The sequence below is a fragment of the Eretmochelys imbricata genome, chromosome 1 (assembly GCF_965152235.1).
Source record: "Eretmochelys imbricata isolate rEreImb1 chromosome 1, rEreImb1.hap1, whole genome shotgun sequence".
NCBI lineage: Eukaryota > Metazoa > Chordata > Testudines > Cheloniidae > Eretmochelys > Eretmochelys imbricata.
Genome location: NC_135572.1, coordinates 56735534 through 56757444, shown reverse-complemented (window position 1 = coordinate 56757444; position 21911 = coordinate 56735534). Strand labels below are relative to the sequence as shown.

Sequence of the window (21911 nt, the reverse complement as noted above, 5' to 3'; positions counted from 1 at the left end):
AAAAGTTACTTTATTTGTAAAAACAGTAGTTTATACAAGTTTCCCAAACAAAATAAAGGTACAGCAAGCAAGAGGACTTTACTTGCATGACTGCACCTACACTGAGGCTACGTTGGTTATGGAAGTGACATTTTTCTCCATGCTCCTAACCAATCTGTATGCTAGCAAAACTTACCTATAAACCTGGCCTTAGAGTGACGTGAGGGTGGATAGATACCTCCCTACCTAACATGGTTCTTCTAAACAGTACTGCTTCCTCTTTGTGGAGTTCCAGTATAATCTTAAGGAATTAGTGGGCAGCTGGTATTTTCAGTTAAGTTCAGTTAGTGCATAAGAGATGACGGATACTATGCACTGACTGCACAGCCAGTGGGGTGTGGAGAAGTTTGTACTGCTCTCTCTCTAACATGGAGAATTCTGTAGCGAAAAGAGTAATTCAGCTCCAATACTCATATTAAATTCTATTTCTCAGGTGAAGTTGCCAACAAGGGAACAAGCTTGTTAACTACTATTTGAGTTTATGATGTGGAAAGTTTGTAAGTGAACATTCAAAATGGTAGCTTGTAACTAATCATGTTGGCTAATAAGAGATCACTTTGTCCAACCGTTTTTTTAAACTATGGGAGGAGGGAGAGAAGTAAGCAGATATCTATGCAAAATCCATTGTCCATCCTGCATTTGAAAGATACTGGTGACATCTCTTGGACTGAGGACATCTTCCAAGCATCAGCTGGAAAAATCACTTTCTGCAATTCTAGTCCCCTGAATTTAAGATGTAAACAAGTTAGTATAAATAAAGCAAATGTAACTCAAATTGGTAAGTTTAATATAAAGCCTTATGTTACAGATAGCTTAACACAAGCCTATATTACAGTTTCAATACACTAATCAAGGGGACTATTCAAGTGCTTTACTGGATCAGACTCTAAAATAGAAACTGCATGTAGTAGCTATTTTGAAGTTCACCATTTATTTAATTTAGTATTTGGTTTCAGTTTTCCAGTTCAGCAAATCTGTTACACATCAATACATACCCCTCATTGATCATCATTTTTATGTTTTCTTTTAAGAGCAAGAATGTAAATTGTGTGAATTTTTAAACTATTTAGCTTATAATGGGGAGAGGGGTCACCATGGCTAGACATCCATTATAAGGTTATTAGTATGTTAAATCCATTCCCTAATTAGTATTCAATGTAACATTTGAACAAAGAAAGAAAAATATTTACAATGCAAAACCAACCAACACTACATATTTGCTACAAAGCTTAAGAGAAAAATTTATGAAATACAAGTGACAGTTTAAAGTTCTCTCTCAAACAAAACAGAGAAGTTTGCAGTATACTTGATTCTGCAACTGCTGTACTCCAAAATAAGCCATATGGAATTTGCTTGAACAGTCTTAAAACCATTGAGTTACTAAGCCAGCTCTGTATATCTAGCAGAATACACCAATTGCAAAACCAGGAATGAATCAAAATTTGTAAATCCTTCCCCACTAAAGTTACTGCTCTTCTTGCTCTTCCAGATGAATAATGGGTTCTTGTAGTGCACTATTCTGTCTGTAGATAAAGGCATTGTTTACAGCTCCGAGTTCTCCCAGCTGTTCAAGCGAACCAACACAGGGATCATGATCCTTTAACATATCTGGTAGCTTGCACAACTTCTCCTGAAGGCGACGAGAACGCCTCACAGGGGTCAAGAATTTTATATCTTTAACAGCAGAGTCATTTGCCTCACACTGCATCTTTTTCTTCACACTTCAGAAAAGAGAAAAAAACAAAAAACACATTTGTGTATTAAAGATGTATATTGAGCCACAGTTAGTCTTACTGTCTTTCTATGGAAACATCCACATGAAAGCCTGTCAGAAACCATACAAACATGCTTCCTGCTTTAGCCAACTGTACCCTCCCATTCCCCCATCCCCAGCAAAGAGAGAAGATAATGACCACATGCAATGCCCCCAGAAGCTAAATCCAGAGAAGTTTGTTTTAAGCACTAAATTCATTTTGCCCCAGGATAGAGTTCTTCTCCACTACGTCCGCTCGCCAAGAGTTATTCCAAGCAAACACATATATCCGCTTGACTTCTCCCTAAATCCTCCAGAGTGTACAGCCTTCTACACCAGGCATACAGCAATACAGGTTCCAAAGCTGGGCAGGACTTGCCCAAAATACATTATGTACTTGTGGGACCTTGAGCACGGGAAGCTCTGCTTTGTAGCGTTCAGGGTAAGTATCCTAGGCTCTTCAGTGTTAACCCTGAGAGGAAAAGACTTAAATTTTGTGACTAATAAGATCCTCTTAAAGGTGTGGAGACAATTGATATTTATGCCAAAAGAAAAGCCCAGACAGATGGCTTGTGTCAATTTGAAAGATTTGAGTTGTGACAGGCCTATAAAAAAAGAGTCTTTCCTTTAGATGTAAAGCTTTTCTCCACCCATTCATCCCAATGGTGAAAGGAGAAGCAGCACTCAAAAGATTAGACTCTTGGAATTCCAGTTCCAAACTGGATGTTCACTAGGCTAGGACGTTTGATTTGTTGCAGTTGTGATGCAAATACATATCATGGTTTCCCCAGACACTGTGGAAGAGCAGGAACTAAGATTACCATAAGTGATCTTACCTTTCTAAGTATGGAGTGGTTGACAAATTGTATTTAATTAAATAAGACCCCTCCTTTTCTTTTTCAGGCGTCTTAAATTCTAAGTTTGCATCTTTTATTGTATCTTCAGTTTTGTAGTTTGCAGACTTCTTACTTTGTTCTTTGTACTTTGTTCTGTGCTTTTTACTTTCTTTAGGTAAGGTCTCTTGTCTTGGCTTCAGGGATGAATCTGTTTCCTCTTTCTTGATGACTTCATTGCTAATCTCTGCCTTCTCTTCATCATCCAAGTTGAGCTCTTTGAAGACTTCCTCTACATTCTCTACTGAAGAGTTAGCTTCTTTGTTGATAACTTCTTCCTTCACACATTCCTCTGAAAGTTACAAAGTTAGAAATAGGAACACAGTCATGATTAGTTGCAATTAAGGATCTAGTAACTAGCAGCAGAGTGTAAAACAAGATACAAAAGTCAGTGGTTTCACCATGTTCTTCAGTAGCCAGTAAGGGGTATCTTTGAAATTCTACAGCTTCTGCACACCAAACCATTTTTACAACAACAATCTATTGCACAATAGCATTTCATAGGCCTTAGTTTTACCTAGGTTGCTAAAACCACATTTTCCCCACAAGCAAGGTGAATCACCACAATGGCCTAAATTTCCAAAGGCAAATAATGATTTGGAACCGTCAACTTGACCTACCTGAAAGCAGCCTGATTTTCAGGTGGCAGGTGTATAGTACTTTTTGAGGAAAAAACCACCACACTAGGCACCTTCAATTCACCATACTGGATGATTCCTCAGCAGGAATTTGCAGGTAGTTGCTGATACCTTTGTGCCACTCAAGACAATCTGCTCCAGTTACTGATTTTAGCCCCTGACCTTTTTGAAACATTTGAACCTCAGGCTGACCCCTGTCTGCCAGTGTCACTTGTCACTATTGGCAACATGCTAGAAGCTGAGGAGGAATCAGTAAGTTTTAATCAAACTCTGCATTATATTTCAGATAATTTGAAGTTTAGACACTAAACAGATCAGCTTCCACACCACACGACTGAATGAGATAGGGTGCACGCTGTTTTTTAAAAAGTTTAACACATTTTATTCACAGTGTCAGATAACCTTAAATTAACAAAGAAATAGAGTATTCAATCTTACCAACAACTGACTTTGGAAGATTATCAGTATTCTTCATAATGTCTGCTACTGTGTGTCGTAACTCATCCTTAGGCTGGAAGAAAAGTTGTTTCCATTAATGGCCCATAAAGTCAGCTCTGAGAGACCGATTTTATAGTCCCTACTTATTTTTAATTTCCACATTAAACTCTAGAATAACTAAGGTGATGCAGTCTGCATCACCTTAAGTTATATTATGAACATTACAGTTGGTTAACTGTATTATAAACAGGCTTAGAACGATTAGATTTTTATTGGTAAATGTTGATTTCAACAAACATGCATGCATGCACGCACACACACAATGATGAAAAATATTTCCATCAATCACAACCAAAATTTACAGATAGGCAAAGTCAGAAACATGCTGGTTGAGAACTTAAATCAAACTAAGGATATTTGCTGTATATATTTTGATATGTGATGTTTACAATTTATATTTTTAACAATTACAAAGCTTTAACTTTTTGAATCACAGCATCCACTGTCATTAAATAATTTTCCCCCCAATTTCCCGCAAATGGAAAATTTAAGCCCAAAACAAAACCAACTACTGAAAATGTAAGTGATAAAAACTGAAAAAAATGCTTAAACATTGATATTATCCATCAAAATTGTACAAACATAAAAAACATTCTGCTAAGCCTAATTATAAATCCATATGTTAATGGAGTTTGAACATGAGTCAAAGTGTACAAGCAAAGACTGCAACATCAACTTTGCCACACTGCACAGGATTCATCCTGTACAATGTGGTAGCATTACTGTTCCTGCTAGAACCTGAATTTTTGCATACAAGTCGGGTTTCTTTTGCAACCTTAATGTTAGCAAATCCTATAAATAAAAGTAAAAGTAATATTAGAAGTTAGAGACAAGGTGGCTGAGGTAAAATTGTTATTGGATCAACTTCTGTTGGTGAGAGAGAAGCTTTTGAGCTACACAGTGCTCTTCAGGTCTGGGAAAGGTACTCAGTGTCACAGCTAAATACAAGAACAATCTGGTAGATATTCTAAGGCAGTGGTTTTCAAACTGTGGGTTGCAACCCAGAACTGGGTCATGGAATGGAAGGGACTGGGTCATGGCAGCTCTGGTCAGCACCACTGACGGGGCCGTTAAATGTCCCGTCGGTGGTGCTGCCCAGCTAAGGCAGGCTAGTCCCTACATGTTCTGACACCGCACTGTGCCCCGTAAGTGGCCAGCAGCAGGTCCAGCTCCTAGGCGGCACCCCCCCCACGGGCCTCTATGCACTGCCCCCACTCTGAGCACCGGTTCCCTGCCAATGGGAGCTTGGGGGGGGGGGGGAGGGCAGCGCTCCCCGCAGGCAAAAGCCATGCGGAGCCGCACCTACTGCTGGCCACTTCTGGGGCACAGCGTTGGCCGTGGTGCCAGGACAGGAGGGAAGCCTGCCTCTGCACCCAGCTGCACTGCTGATCGGGAGTCGCCGGAGGTAAGCCCGCGTCCCACCCCCAAACCCTTAGCCCCCTCCTGTACCCCAAACCCCTCATCCCTGGCCCCACCCCAGGGCCCTGACCCACTCCTGCACCCCAGCCCTGAGCCCCTCCCACACCGCAAACCCCTCATCCCCAGCTCCGCTAGGTCATGGGCATCAATTTTCTTCAACTGGGTCACCAGGAAAAAAAAAAAGTCTGAAAACCACTGTTCTAAGGAATTATTCAAGGTGAAGTGGCCCGTAAACACTCCTGTAGTCATATGACAAAAAGGGAGGGTTAGTGGGTTACAGATTGTTGTAATGAGCCATAAATCCAGTATCTTTATTAAGACCATTATTTTTAGTGTCTAGCAAAGTTATGAATTTAAGCTCCCAGGCTCATCTTTAGAACCCACTAACTCCCCCTTCTTTGTCAGAGGGCTACAGGGGCCTTAGCAGGACACTTCACATTAAATGATCCCTTCGAACAGTGGTTCTCAACCTTTTTTCATTTGCAAACCCCTAAAAATTTTTGAATGGGGGTGCAGACCTCTTTGGAAATCTATTGTCTGTATATATAGTTGAATTCTGTTGAGTCAGTTTTCAGTCTAAATCTTTTGCGGCCTACGTCAAAGGCAGAGGTCCCCAAAGTGGGGCGCACCCCCACCACAGGCCTTCTGGGTGGCACGGTGAGTCTGGGCCAGCCCCCACAGGGGACAGGGAGGGACCACCCTCCCACCCTCCCCAGCCACAGCCTCAGCTCCCATCCTCGTGCTTGGCCCCATCCCCAGCCTCAGCAGAGCTCCACTGCCAGCCGTCACGGCGGCCTGGTTGCGACTTTGCTCCTGCCATCACCCCCAAACTTAGCCCCTAGCCGTGGCTCAGACTCCAGACCCACCCCTGCACCCCCAGCTTCGGCCCCCTCACCCTGTCCATGACATCCCCAACCCCACCCACCCTCCACACTCCAGGAGGAAGCATGGGGACGCAACCATCAAAAGTTTGGGGACCACTGGTCCAAGGGGTTGAGAATCGTAAGTAGTTAGCACATATTCTGTTTGATCTTGTATTTAGCTGCAACTCTAAGTACCTTTCCCAACCCTGAAGAAGACCTCTGTGTAGCTTCAAAGCTTGTCTTTCTCACCTACAGAAGTTGGTCCAATAAGAAGTTATTACTTCACCCACCTTGTGTCTCTAATATCCTGGGATCAACAAAGCTACAACAATATTGCATACATTAGAAGTTATAGTTTTTCATCATTTTTTCTAGAAGTAATTTTGATGCTCATTTCTCTCCCCTTGAAAGTAATAGTTGCTGTTTACTGAAGTTGCAGCATAAATGTAAAGAGATTCACAATTGCAACAAGCTTATGAAGCTTATACAGCTTGTATGTTTAATTAACTAATTCAATATAAGTGAGCCACCCCTTTTACTAGAAGCAGCCAGTGTTAATATATAGAACAGGGATAGTCTATTTTTTGTCAAGGTCCAAATTTCTTGGTCAAGGACCAAACTCCAGAGAAAATGATTTTTATAAACAATATTGATAATAAAAAGATTTCAGGGTCCATTCAAAAGCGCCTGGTGGTCTGAATTTGGCCCGCAGTCAGCCCATTGACCCCTGATATAGAAGTTCTTCTGCATGCACCAGTTTTTACATCCATCACGCCTTTTCACTGGAAAAGGCCCAAGATTCCACTTCTCACCTGTGCTCCTGCCAGAATAGCCTCCTCGTAAACAGCAATGATCTTTTCAATTGGGCCCAGCTGTTCAAGACGCATGCGACACACCCAGTATTTTGCAAGTTTTTTTGCATCTGGAACACTCTGAATCAGCTTTTCCAGCATTGCATGTACTTCATCCCCAGGAAAACCCTAAATATTTACATAAAATGACAGGAAGACTCAATCCTAATAAACATATTCCAAGGTAGTGACTATACAATTGTTACTGAAAACTTGTATTTGCTTCTCTTTTTTCTAGTGACCCTGATTAAATTGGTAGTTATGAAAAATATTTAGTGCGAACTATTGTTGAATGTGCTACAATCACTATCTCATCAGGATGTGCTATTCATTCACCTAGTCTTCAAAATGAAACTTGTCTGTACAGAGTGTTAGGAAATAGGAGATAATTTCTCTTCTCCAAGTTCTAAAAGTGTCACTTTTTAAGGTAACTTTTGTAAAAAAGTTCAATAAATTAAAGCAGCAGCAAGTGGACTATGGAATTACTACCTTTCCTTTGATACTGAGCACCACATAAAAGTCAACTCTAGTGTGCATCTTGCTTCCTAAATCAGGTGGTTGGTACTTCGGGCTGAATCACACAAGCCCTCGGAATATGAAATTACTATTGAGATCAATGGGAGTTCCACGCACTAAGGGCATACAGGATCATGATGTTAGTATACAACAAAATGAATACCTGTTCTGTTAAATGCAGACATTCTGCAAGAGTTTTGTTGACATTTTCACTGAATAATCCTTGTTCATCCTCTTCTACTATGGTAGCCCAGAAAGACTCAACTGGTTCTTTTGGAGTTTCTTGTGATGCCTGTGTCTCAGGCTGGGCTACTTGAAGCACAGTAGATGGTGGCCTCTTTATCACTTTTCCTTTGGTTACCTTCCATTCAGCCAGACGAATTCTGCATTTAAGTAAATCAGTATATTAGCATCTGTTGTAGAATAGCTTATTTTTCACCATATATACACAAGGATTAAGATTAGGGCCAGTCAACATAAGTCGCATAAAAACATACTTTGAGGGTAGATGAGGAAAATTCTTAAAGAATTCTTAATTATCACCTCTCTCTAAACATCAAGCCATGCATCTATTACCTATGCCTGGATAGGAGCCTTTGAAACCCTTGATGCCGCTACTTCTATATGCTAGAGATGTTTATGATCAGCAAGTTGAGACACTTCTATCTTCTCTTATCTAACAGCAGCAAAAAATTGAGGGTACAAAAAAAAAAAACCTAACAAAAACCCACCATCAACCCTGCTTTTCCTACATAGTGCAGAGAACTGCTTCTAAGCTACTTGGATGGCCCCTTAAGTCTAGAGAACAAAAATTTGAACTGAGTTTATACTTATGAGAAGCACTAGACTGAGTCCTAAAGACAGAATCCTTCTATCCACAGAACAGGCAGAACATATGGTGTGGTAGTCCAAGTTCCCCACCATAGCAGGCCTGGGTCCTATTTCAAAAGGGCCATTTCTTAAGAGTATAGGTCAGACTCTAGCCCCATTTGAATCCTTTGGCTTCATGCTGAAACTGCCAATTATTGCTAAATTATAGATATCTACTGGGATGACTGCCATTAGCTGGTAACAACTGTCACTAATTATCTAGATTGGATTCAGATCTCTGATCTAGAGCTGGAAAACACTATTCTATTCATGAATGAAGCAATCTAGTTCTCTCCCCCCCCATTACACACAGTTTCTAATAAATACTACACTCACTGCTACGTACATCATGCACGAAACTATTTTTTGTAAGTTGCTGGGTGTCTGTGGTTTGATTACATGTACACCAGTGGCAGATTTGCCAAGGCCAACACAACACAAGAAGGCCTGAGACACTGGAGACGTGTTTCTCTGATACTGCAAAAACTACAAGGAAGCAGGACAAGTTGAGAGCCTAAAATGCTGCTGCAATTAATATTGGAGTTCTACTCAGTTTTAAATCTTGGTTTCTTCAGAGTCTGATGGCTTTCAACCAGAAAAGGTAGTTTGCAGTTCTGAGCACAAGAATTTCCATATATAAACTTACTAGTGGACCTAAAAGCAATATGAGCATATCCACTCACAGTTGAAACAAGTCTACTGAGATCTGTTTAATGAGGGGGGCTGGAGGGGAAAAAAATCTTTTAACACACCACCCACCCACAATTTGATTAATCCAGTTACCTTCTCTCTTCCGTTGTCTCTTTCGGCAGAACATATTTTCTGTTCCCAGCTTTTGAATCCTGGGTGGCCTTGGTCCCACAGGTTACAGAAACAGACTTCACTGAAGTTCCTAATCTGACATCTCTGAGTGGAACCTCAGTTCTCTTTGCCCTAGGTACAGAAGGGGGCTTAGCATTGTGAAGAGCTGTCTTTAATGATGGTGGCCCACTTCTATCAGGCTTTCTTTGGACAGTCATATGATTTACAGACACTCTTGTGATTATTTGTTTCTCCTTGTTCTGGATGGACTTTGAGTGGGTACTATGAGAAGCCCTCACAGGTGGTCTCTTCTGGAAGGGCAGGGCATGTATAGGTTTAGTAGCACTAGCCAAATTTGTGGCTTTAATGTTATTTATGACTGCATTGTTGCTGCAGGTGGATGATGGTCTCACTGCTGGTTTGGTGGCAGGAGTTATAGGTTTCTGGTTTGCTAAAGAACTCTTTGCATCCTCATTTTCTAGTGTTTTTCTAAAGGAGTTTATCTTCGATGGGATAACCTTGCCGCAATATGAGCCAGGCACATGTTTCTTTGGCAGGCTGGCATCAGAGTTCTGATTGTCTGCAATCAGTTGCTTCTCTTTAATGTTTCTTTTGTGCAGGAAGGACTGACTAAATGACACACGGTAAGTAAGTTCATTTTTGGAAGCATTAATAGCCGAACAAAAATCTTCAGGACTGCAATTTGTTCCTATAGTTGAGTCTGTCAGTATGGTGGTAGTTTTCAAGGTTTCATCCTTTGAAGAAGCTGTGCTTTTTTTCAGAGTGTTGCTTGGTTGAGTCCCTGGAGGTCTATTAGCATTTTCTTTATCTTCCTGAAATTAGAAGTAACATGAAGATATTAAAAATGCATAGCATATGGCAATAATATAAGTTGCTGAAATGAAATGCAGAAGCCTTCCAAACAGTGGTAGGCTTACAAGACTTGAGAAAATTAATACAGAAAGTTGGCCTTGAAGAAAATGGGGATGCATCACATCTACAAGGGAGTCAAACAAGGGGAATGTGAACTGTTATTTCTGCTTGTCACTGCAAAATCCTCACCCAAGCATTAAATAAGGATAAGAGGCCACTGTCTCTAGAATCTAGAGCAGGGGGGAGTGCGCTGTAACCCCCATATTCATCATTTATATACAAATTGTGATATTTTATATAAAGCATGCTATGTGAGGCATCAGTGGAAAGGTTGTCAGAGAATATCAGGGTTGGAAGGGACCTCAGGAGATCATCTAGTCCAACCCCCTACTAAAAGCAAGACCAATCCCCAATTTTTGGGTCAGATCCCTAAATGGCCCCCATCAAGGATTGAACTCACAACCCTGGGTTTAGCAGTCCAATGCTCAAACCACTGAGCTATCCCTCACCCCCTGTGATCTGCTGAAAGTCATGGTTCTATCTAAATATGTATATCATTAGTGTATATGAAGTTATGAGATTGTGTTGTATGGTTGTCACTAAAACATTCTGAGTTGGGGAATTGCCCAGATATTAGAACCCTAGAGACAAAGACAAGGGAGCTAACCAATGCCCAGGCGGGTGTCCAACAACTATCAACTGCCATTGTCCAGCAAGGGAGCTAACATGCAACGACTTACTTGCACAAGGCCACACCCGGGGAATTGCTCAACCTTGCCTGGTGACTCAGCAATACCCACCAGACATGCCTGGACTTGTGTTCTCCAAGCACATGGACTAGGGGTATAAAGCAGAACATACTGGCCCCATGCTTGGCTTTTTCTCCTCCCCCCATATATGGTGCAAGCAACAAGGACACCCAGAAGATCCCAACAGAGGAGACTGGCCGAGGTTTCAAGAGTGAAACCTGTGTACTATGAACTACAATATCCAGTAGGGGGAGAAAAACTGTTTAACCCAGAATGTTGCCCAGTCTAATAGGATTGAGAGTTTAGACTGCATGCTTATTTTATTTTGGTAACTAACTGACTTTTTGCCTATTACTTATAATCACTTAAAAAAAAAATCTATCTTTTTTAGTCAAACTTGTTTTTCTGTTTACCTTTACCAGTGAGTTTGCCTAAAGCGTGTGGTAAATCTGCTCAGGTTCACAAAGGCTGGCGTATATCAACTTTCCATTGATGAAGTGGTGAACCAATTAATAAACTTGCATTGCTTGTCTTGAGCAGAGCAAGAGGGTATATTCCTGAGGTAAAGACTGGGAGGGGGGGGATTTGGCTGGTGCCTTACTCTGTGATTGCATGAATGTTCCCAGAGCCACTCATGAATCTAGCTGGGTGCAGACCTCCACATGCAGGTGTGCTGAGGATCCCATCACACAGGGGCACGTGTACCCCTGGGCGTACAAAGAGGTCTTCCAGGGGCTACATCAACTCATCTAGATATATGCCTATTTTTACAATGGACTACGTAAAAAGCACTAACGAATCCAGTACAAACTAAAATTTCATACAGAATGATTTGTTTATACTGCTCTATATATTGTACACAAACATAAGTACAATATTTATATTCCAATTGTTTTATAATTATATGGTAAAAATGAGAAAGCAAGCAATTTTTCAGTAATCATGTGTGGGACATGTTTGTATTTTTAGGTCTGATTTTGTAATGGTAATTTTTAAGTGAGGTGAAACGCAGGGTACACAAGACAAATCAGACTCCTGAAAGGGGTACAGTAGTCTGGAAAGGTTGAGAGCCACTGGTTTAAAGTAATTCTGTCAAACATACAGCCTGCAGGTCAGATTGAGACTGTGCAGAATCTAAGTTTTGATTCTTAAAAAATGTTTTTAGCCCATACGACTGTAGAGATTGCCTTCCAGACAATGTTATTCCTGCTGGAATTCTGTGCCAGAAAATTAGAAATTTTGCAGCGAATATTTTAAAATTCTGTACATTTTATTTGTGAAAACACCACAATATAATCACACCAGTTTCAATTGGTTTTGGTCAATTATTTCAAAATACCTGTCAACAAGTATGTCAAACAATACAGACAACAAAAATGATTCAGGGAATGTTTTTTTGACAAGTAGATTCCTTACTAGACATTTTACAGAACTCTTGGTAATAATTCATTTAAACTACAATACAGAACCGTATTTCCTACACCCCTCAGAAGCAGTGCAAAGGCTTGGGGGAGTTGGGTAATGGAGGAGCTGAGGGAGAGGGAAGCAAATTGCTAGGAAGGAGCCTGGGTGTGAACTTGGAGGGTTGTTGGGTATGGGTGGGAAAAGTATGGAACAGGGTTTTGTTTTGTTTTTTTTTGGGGGGGGTGATGGGGGCTAATGGGGGAGAGCCACTGGTTTAAAGTAATTCTGTGCCCTCACCCAGCCACTCCCATTTCTATGTAGCTCTACACCCCCAACACCATGTGTCTGTGCCCCCACCCAGCCACTCCCATCCCTATGTCTCCCTGTGCCCCAAACCAGCAACCCTGTATCCCCCCCATCCTCATGTGGCTGTCCCTCGCACCCAGTCACTCCCATCCCTATGTGTCTCTGCACCTCCCTCCCCCCTGTGGCCCTGTGCCTCCACTCCCATTCAGCCCCTGCCCCAGTCTGTCCTCCCCCACTAGCCCCCATCTCCTAACAGGGCCTGCTGGGAAGATAGTTCTCTTCCCTCACTGGCAGGGAACTGCAGCTTTGTTCTGTCACCACAGCACCCTCTGGTGGTAAAAAGGCAGAACTGCAGCAACATTCTGGCAGAAGCTTTTTTCTGTGCAAAAAATTAGAAATCTGCGGGGCTCAATTATGCGTATATGGAGTGGCACAAAATTCCCCCAGGAGTAAGACATGAACTGAGTGTAAACCAATGTCACATCCTTTTCCTGAGGCAGTAGACAGCCCAAAATGGCAACTCGGGTTCGAACACCCCATCACCTAGTAATCCTACTGGAGAATCAAATACAACATTAACTATTTCATTGCTGACTATTTTAGCAGACGAAATGGAAAAGGTGGTGGGGAGTGAAGGCCTCCAAAAGTTGGAATTGGAAGTTGCTGCAAGGAGGGAAGTACAGAGGGAGAGAAACAAGGGTAAATAGCTGTGGCCTAAAGGGGAGTATATGTTTCTTACTGAATGTGACAATAAGGTACTGAATAAATAAAAAGTTTATTTTTAAACTTTTTTAAAAACTAAAGAACATACTGTGTTCTTCCCTTGGTCTTTGTGCAAGCCATCTCCTGACATTAGTAGGAGAGTCCTTGTAGGTTGAGGGGAATATGAAGTTCTGAATTTATATCCCAGCCCACAGATTATTAAATATGGAATCCAACTCTCTCGTCCAAATGAGTTTGACAGCCCTGCTCTACAGTAAATGATTTAGTGCAGCAATCAGCATGTTTAAGATGAAGTTGGAAGATCCAATGAGTTTGATGGTAAAGATGTTCTCTCTAAAATGTAAGTCAACTCTCATTCTGGGACACTAGCCTTTTTCTCTTTTGAGACACTAACTTTTTTCTAGGTCTTTTTTAGGATTTTTTTTTTGCAGAAAACACAGATGAGAGAGCATAGACTACAAAAAAATTAGCTTTTAAGAAGTTTATTTCAAGGATCTCATTTTACCAATTAGAGGGACATGACATTCAGGGCCATAAAGCATGCCTTGTTTGAGAAAGGCAAGCCCCATGCAGCATCATAAGAGGCCTTATAGATTTCACACAACTGTCTGGAACCTCATGGGCTGTGGAGGGCATCACTGATTTTTAAAAAGCTCTTTTTATGCTGCATGAGATTTAGAAAGGAAGTTTTAGGACTTAACCAAGTTAAGAGTGTTCTTTCCGCACAGGAAGTGGATCTCTCTGAAACCCATCTTGTTCATCCTCTTATCAATGAAATATTGATCCCTTTCATCTACTCTAAGGGTTTCCTCGACTCTTCCCTTCGGTGGTTTTCTACAGCTCAAGTTCTCCCCATGGGGCAACTTCCTACCTAGCCCTCAGTTCCAACCTTCCTTCTTAATTTCATTCTGTTACTTCTAATTGTATTGTCTTGTTATATTAGTTCTACTCTGTGGTTGATGGCCTACACCTTTCAAATTGGAAATCCTGAAATTGTGAATGTATATTCTGATATTTTCCGCTTTTCCTGACAAGGCAGTTTTTGGAAAGGAAATTTAAATTTAAATTGTTCAATCTCCTCTTACAAGTTGTCCTACCAACAATCTCTGTGCGCATCAGATCTGCAAAGGCCATATGTAGTGATCTACAAGTGGGGAAAGAGCATTTTTAAACTCTAAGATTTTTAGCAGATTACTTCCAAACATCCTCAGTAGGTTTAGCAGTGCTTTGTAACTATGAGAAGCACACACTTCACAATTATACCCATGCCACATTAATTTTTTATCAATGGCTTTTACTGTGATCCTGTTAAAGTGATATTAGAACTTTTACAGTAGAACTTTCCACTCCCTTAACAGCTAAAGAGATTTTGCTCAAACTTAAAAAAAAAAAAGAATACAAAGACTAAGCATGGAAAATGTCAGTCAAAAATTATTTCCTGAAGTTATGAGTATGTGAAGACAGGATATTACAATGGAATTTATTCCAGTTTGAATTATAGACATCACAGTAAAATAATTCCATTAATCAGTCCCTTCAGTCTCTTAGTAGTCAGTTCAGAAGGTTTATTCTGTACTGGAGAAAAAAAAAATTGGGACACAGTATATTCATAAAGATTGCACTTCATAAGGCTCTGCAGGAACACAGATTAAGATTTCGTTCACACTAACCAGTTAACATGCGTACAAGTTTTCATGTTGTGGAAGTCACTTATGTTAATGCTAAACAAAAAAAGGTTATTTGAATTTGTAGCGACAAATTCAAAACAAGCAGTTTTACCAGTGTTTCTATCAGTTATGTAAAAGAAAAAAAGACCTCACACAGACTTACCATTTTCTGCTTTGCAGATTTTAAGACTTTTATTTTGTCTTCTGGTTTATCACTAGCTGCTTTCCCAGTTCTGTTATTGCTTTTAAAAAAAAGTCAAAAGCAAAGAGTTAAGAATAGCTAAAAATATATTTTGAATATATAATATAGTAACATTTCTGTACGTTAAACAAGGAAACCACCAAGATCTAGCATTCATGGTTTCCACAAGATAGCATGATAGTAATTTTGTCCCAAAAGGAAATCTATTTCAGTTTGAATTTACAAATTAAAACCACTGCATAGAAATATTTCATGCCACAAGCATAAAACACGTATACCAGTTCCTCTTGCCAACACAGAAGAGAGACAGAGTTAGTAGCTATTATTTTTGCTTTAGAACAGTGGTTTTCAAACTGCAGGTCACGACCAAGTACTGGGTTGTGGAACATAAGGCACTGGGTCACAGCAGCTCTGGTCAGCACCACCGACCAGGCCATTAAAAGTGCCAGGGGCAGTGCTGCCCGGCTAAGGCAGGCTAGTCCCTACCTGTTCGGACGCACCGCTGCACCCTGGAAGCAGGCAGCAGCAGGTCTGGCTCCTAGGCAGGGGGACCACAGGACTCCACGCTCTGCCTCTGCCCTGAGCACCAGCTCCGCACTCCCATTGGCCGATTCCCAATGGGGGGTGGAGCTGCTTACGCGCCTCCGCCTAGGAGGCAGATCTGCTGCTGGCCACTTCTGGGGCGCAGTGCAGTCCACGGTGCCCGGACAGGCAGGAAGCCTGCCTTAGCACTCTCGCTGCGCTGCTGACTGGGAGCCACCCGAGGTAAGCCCATGCCCTAATCCCCTGCCCCAGCCCTGAGCCCCCCCCAAACCCGGAGCCCCTTCCTGCACCCCAAACACCTCATCCCCAGCCCTGACCCAGAGCCTGTATGCCCAGCTCAGACCCCCTCCTGCACCTCAACCCCCTGACCCAGCTCAGAACCCCCTCCCACACCCTGAACCCTCATTCCCAGCCCCACCTCGCAGCCCTGACTCCCACACCCCAACCCTCTGCCCCAGCCCTGAGCCCCTCCCACACTCAGAGGCTTTTAGCCAGGACCATGATATAAAACTAAAGAGATTTAAATAATGTGACTTTTTAAAATTTGGTTAAGTGCTATTGATTGGTAATTCAGTTTCCCACAGCAAGAGTGTAAAGGGGTAAACTGGCCCCTTCCTGGTAGACAGATTTAATTAAACAAAGGTATTGACTCCACCTGATGTTTGTCCGCTTCTCCTGTATGAGCAATCCAGAAATGGCCTTTTTTCTCAACAAGTATTCTTCAACCTTTTGTCTTCTTTGTTCTAATGGATTAAAAGAAAGCTGAACATTTTTTAGTTATACACAAAATCCTTATTTCCAGCTCAACCCATTTCTAACAAATTTATAAGAATAAAATGAAATATGTTTAGGCCAATTTTAAACAAGACTCAAAAACACAAATTAATAAATAAAGCCTCTGGCCCAGAGATTTGAAGAAAAAATTCTGACTATATATAAAAATCTTAATATCCACACACTGAGCAATTTTAGCGTGATTTTCATTTAACACTTCGTACATATTCAAGCGTGGCTCACAGTCGGCGTTCTGCTAAATTAATCATTGAGCAAGAACCCCCAAGTCACAGTGGTGTTCTTTTATTCTCTGTGGCTGCCTCTACAGGGACTTTTCACCTCTTCTACTGTAGGTCTAGCGTTGGCGCAGTTCCATTTGCAGCAGCAATAATGAAGTGCTATCATAAAGGGCACAGAGGCACTTATGCCAGCACTGAGTCTACAGACAGACAATACTGGTAAAAACCATCTGAAGAAGATCATTTTATATTTGTGCTTTTTTATCACCACCCAGATGTGGAACCAACAGTAGAACAAGCATGGAGAAATGTTTATTTAGATATAGTCTTACCATGTAAAAAGGCCTGAAAGGGTTGGTTTCTTTAAAAAAAAGAAAACAAAACACACAAAAAAAAACCCCAAACCATTTTTTACACCTCAATGAGACACTCAGGAATGTGAAGCCTTAATTTCCTTGTTTTTACTGAAGGAGCTGGACAACTGTTGTAGACAGAGAATTCTCTCAGCCCCGTAACTGAAGGGACAAGGTGCTGAATCTTCAGTCAGGTTTCCCCCCTCTACACACAATTCAGTATTAAGGGTCTCAATAGAAGTCCCTTCCTATCTCAATCAGTTTTCACCCCCACAGTTTTTCCTAGTGTCATAACACTAGTAGCTCTCCAGTTATTGACAGAGTCATTCAGTAAGAGAAAAGTGAACAAAAACAAGTAGAATTATTATTATTATATTTTGTTGTTTAAAACTTTTCAGGCCTTTCAAAAATCTACCATAAAGTGAGAAGGAGAACAAACCTTGTACCCTGGCCCCTTTTTTTGTTCCCTGTATCAGAAGTTAAGGATGCAGTGTTCAGATTTTAAATCTGAATTCTAGACAATAGTGTGATATGTTAAACTTTTAATATAGGATTACAGTTTTAACAACCTAACATTCATTGTTAATATTTCACCTCTTGGTGCCGTGTTTTGGAAGAATGTTTATACTATATAATATACACATTTATTTGGTTGCCTCTATCTGTGGAAGCCTTTAGTTAACACCAGCTGTTAGAGGCAGCTTGCTCCCCACTACAACTTCAGGTGACAGGTTAAAAATCTGCCTTTCACAGAACTGGTAAAGATTTTTCTAAGGCATAAGCTCCAGAGAAAAATTCCATTCTGTCTCCACCTGCTTTGCTATTTGCTTTCTTCTCACCTCCTGTCCAATGTGTTTAAAGTCTATTGAAAATAATACTGTGAAAGAGGAAAGGAAAGGCATTAAGGAAGATTTGGGATTCCACTATCACCAGTATGCTGATAACACTATGCTGATGTTTCTTTAGACCCAGGATTGGTCTACACTAGAAAAGTTATACCAGTGTAATTATGGCAGTTAGGGGTATGAGGTTTTTATAAAAGTCCTAGTGTGGACTCCATTACATCGGAACAAAGGTGCCTTACACATAGTTGTGACAGCCTAACCTGTGTTCACACCGTTGTAATATTGTTTGTACAGTAAAAGGTATGCCTAGTGATGTATTTGAAAACTTCAATTTGCTGGTCAGCATTGTCCTGATAAAATATGTTTGGCAACATTTGAGTTGTAAGATTCCCCTGTATGGTGTTATTAAACACAGATTCCAAACCCCACAGCCCTGCCCAAACAGAAGGTGGCAAACAGGTTTATCCTAAGCAAAGAAAAGAATGTGTGCTTGCCTTCATTTGCGTTTAAGCAGTAAATTAAATTAATCAAACAGGAGGGGAAGACAAAGGAAGTTCAAACAGGTGCAGGGGAAGAGGGGGGAACAGAAGGGAATATCCTCTCACATAGACTGTCTCCTGAGTCTCAGTTGGAAATGTTTTTCAAGAGGGGAACAAACAATAAAAAAGGACAGACATCCCAAGGCACCACTCTTTCTATCCTGCCCATCACATTTACTGCACCTGAAAAGACAAAGGAAGTAGCCATTGGATTCTGGGGGAGGGGTCCTGACCTAAAAGAGTTTGGTCAATAAGACTGCCAAAAGCATGTGATGAAAAGCTTTGCTTTGAAGCTAATAGTTTGTTAAAGTTAGGCACCAGTAACCATTTTATCTTTATTTTTCTTGTAACCATTTCTGACTTTTATTCTTCATTTGTATTCACTTAAAATCTCTTTGTAATTAAACTTATTTTATTGCTTTATCTAATCCAGTGTGTTCAAATTGAAGTGTCTGGGTAACTCCATTTGGGGTAACAAGTTATGCACGCATTACTTCCTTAAAATAATATAAGGGTCAATATAGTTGTACTGTCCAGGATAGGGTTGGGAAGTACAGGACCTATTGGGGGGAAAAAATCTGGGACTGGGGGTATGTTCGGGTTACCCTGCAGCATAACCAAGGTTGTAAGAGCCAAGGTATGACTGGCTGGCTCACTGGAGTACACAGACATGGCTGGAAGTGATTTACATACTGGATGCTTTTTGTCAATAGTCCAGGCTGGAGGCTACAGAAGCAAGGTATTGTAAAGGGCACCCCAGGTTACAGGGCAGGGGTGACACAGCCACTCAGTCTGCACTGTATAGCTTATTTTTCCCAAGCCAGAATAAAGCTATACTGGTATAACCACTTTTATACTGGTATAACTGCATCCACACTTGGGGGGGGGGGGGGCGCAGATGTGTTGTGAATTTTAAAGCAGCAAAACTTTCTAGTTTAGTTTGGTTATGAGAATGTCATGTGGGATAGTGTCAAAATCCTTACTAAAAATCAAGATATATCAAGTCTATGGCTTCCCTCCATCCACTAGGCTAGTAAGCCTGTCAAAAGAAGGACTATAGCCCAATCAAAGCATTTCAGTGGTCTCAACTTGTAGAAACTCAACATATCAAAAGGCAATACTGGCTGTAATTACAGAATGGGCTATTTGCTTATCAATTTTATTTTAATTTGTTTTATTCTTATAGTCAAGTAGTTGGTAAGGCCTCACTTGTCTTTTTCAGCATTTTAAATGTGAAAATTCTCTAGATAAATCTGAAATTCTATTAACAATTGACCAAACAAATACAAAATCATCCACGCTGGCAATTACAGACTATAAAGTGGGAAGGAAAAAAACCCTACCAACATGTAAATAAAACATTCTACTTAAAAATCCCCACACATTTTATAAAGCTTAGTCACATTTTTACCTACCCTGTTGAGAACATTTTCTTTTCTGACCAAGTAGGCCCTTCTTTTGCTACTCAAGTTTCCAATCTTGGGGCTCTCTTAAAATCTAAACTGTCTGTGGTGACCAGATAGCAGTATTGGTCAAGAGCAATTTTATATCTTCTTGCTTAAGAAGTTCTGATCTTTCCTTTCAGATAATGATCTAACCAATATCATACATGCCTCTCCTCATCTCTAGATTGCATTACTGCAATGTGCTCTAAATGGGGCTACACTTGAAGACAGGGAAGCATCAGTTAATGATGATGATTGTAGCTGATCAGTCACTTAATAAGATTTTATACAGGAGCACATTATACTTGTACTCCAGAGACTGCACTAGATTCCACTTCACTTCCAGGTGCTATTCAGGTTGTTGGTTTTGTTACATAAAGCCCATTATGCTGGGGCTCCCAGGTACCCAAGAAAAAGCCTCTCCCAGAGAGGTGAAATAATCTGGTATAGTCCCCAGATTTGAAGTTTGCAGACTGATCTCAGAGTGTCCTTACTGTGGAATTTGCTCCTCCCCCTTTTAAATCTGACAGTGCCCCAAATTAGATCATCTTCAAGGCATACTTTCTCAAGGCCCTTTTTTGATTAAAAAGGAGCAAGAATTAGGATGAATTTAGCCATTTTGGGTTGCAGAATCAGTTTCTTTAACAAGGTATCTTTAAGGCACAACAGTAGTGGTAGTTAGTTGTGTATATGAAAGACGAGTCGGATTGTGCTGTCCCTGGAACTGTCACATGTTCACACTTGGGGGGGGGGGGGGAAGAGGGTTAAGAAGTTGACTCAGTGTAAACTAACCCGAGGTTTTCAAATGAACGAAGAGGCTACCCCCCCGCCTTCTCAGCCACAAGGGACGGACCCTGCCCCTTCCCCCGTGGCTCGTTTCTCTGGGTTGTGGGATCTCGTGGGACTGTGGCTCGGTGGCCCCGGGACATGAGAGACACACGGCGGGTCAGGTGAGCCGGTCAAAGACACTGCGTCTCACCCACCTTGTCGGACCTCGGCAGCTGGGCGGATTTCAGACCCGGACTCGCCCGCAGGCCCGTCTCCCCCCGACCCCGACCCCGACGCGACACGCCGGCGGCTGGAAGCTGGAGGGAGATTTCAGGGCTGCCTCCGCAGCGGGGCTGGCCGGAGCCAGCTGCGGACGGGACGGGGCCCCCGAGCAGGGGGCGAGGGAGGAGCTGGGGCTCCCTCCTCCTGGCGGGGGGCCCTGGGCCCGCAGCACCGGCGGGCGAGCCCGGCTCAGGGGCGGCTCCACGGGCCCTGCCGGGCGCCTTCCAGCTGCGTCCCGCGAGAGGGGCCCGACGGGGGGGAGCGCGGCCCTTACCTCTGTAGGCCGGCTCGGCTCTCCGGGTGGCCGGGAGCTGCGGGGGGAGGCGGCCGCTCATAGCCGCGGACGATATAAAGGGAGGGAGCCACCGAACCGCTGCGACCACCAGCTCTGCCGTTTGAATTAGGCGGTCGGTACGGTAGCGCCTCCCGGATTGGCCCGGCTGCGGGACTTGAACTGGCCAATGGGCTCGCTCCCTGGGAGACGCGGCGCCGCGACGCCTGACGCAGTGCGCATGGGCAGTACCACGGCCAGGGGGTGGACGGGGGGCTGCTTGAGAGAGCTTTGAAACTAAACAGCTGCTGAGGGCTGGGGTGCTCCCAGAGCTACAATATAAAAAAGCTGCAAAGACCTCTACACCAACCTGCCACACAAAGGTGGATTACAAGCCCTCAGGAATAGTATCTCCGATAATGTCTAGGCAAACCTGGTGGCTGAACTTTGTGACTTTGTCCTTACCCATAACTATTTTACATTTGGGGACAATGTATACCTTCAGATCAGCGGCACTGCTATGGGTACCTGCATGGCCCCACAGTATGCCAACATTTTTATGGCTGACTTAGAACAACGCTTCCTCAGCTCTCATCCCCTAATGCCCCTACTCTACTTGCACTACACGGATGACATCTTCATCATCTGGCCCCATGGAAAAGAAGCCCTTGAGGAATTCCACTGTGATTTCAACAATTTCCATCCCACCATCAACCTCAGCCTGGTCCAGTCCACACAAGACATCCACTTCCTGGACACTACAGTGCTAATAAACGATGGTCACATA

At 42.2% G+C, this 21911-nt stretch overlaps 1 protein-coding gene across 1 annotated transcript; it reads right to left on the bottom strand.

The window, feature by feature from the left end:
* Positions 1-188: 188 nt before the first annotated feature.
* CKAP2 (cytoskeleton associated protein 2) lies at positions 189-21241 on the bottom strand. Its single transcript, XM_077806764.1, has 9 exons — positions 21128-21241; positions 16264-16351; positions 15027-15105; positions 9124-9974; positions 7634-7853; positions 6916-7083; positions 3762-3834; positions 2629-2977; positions 189-1760 (listed from the first exon to the last, which is right to left on the bottom strand). The coding sequence occupies exons 1-9, from the start codon at positions 21186-21188 to the stop codon at positions 1505-1507; spliced, it is 2145 nt and encodes a 714-aa protein (XP_077662890.1). The 5' UTR covers positions 21189-21241; the 3' UTR covers positions 189-1504.
* Between the last annotated feature and the right edge of the window lie 670 nt (positions 21242-21911).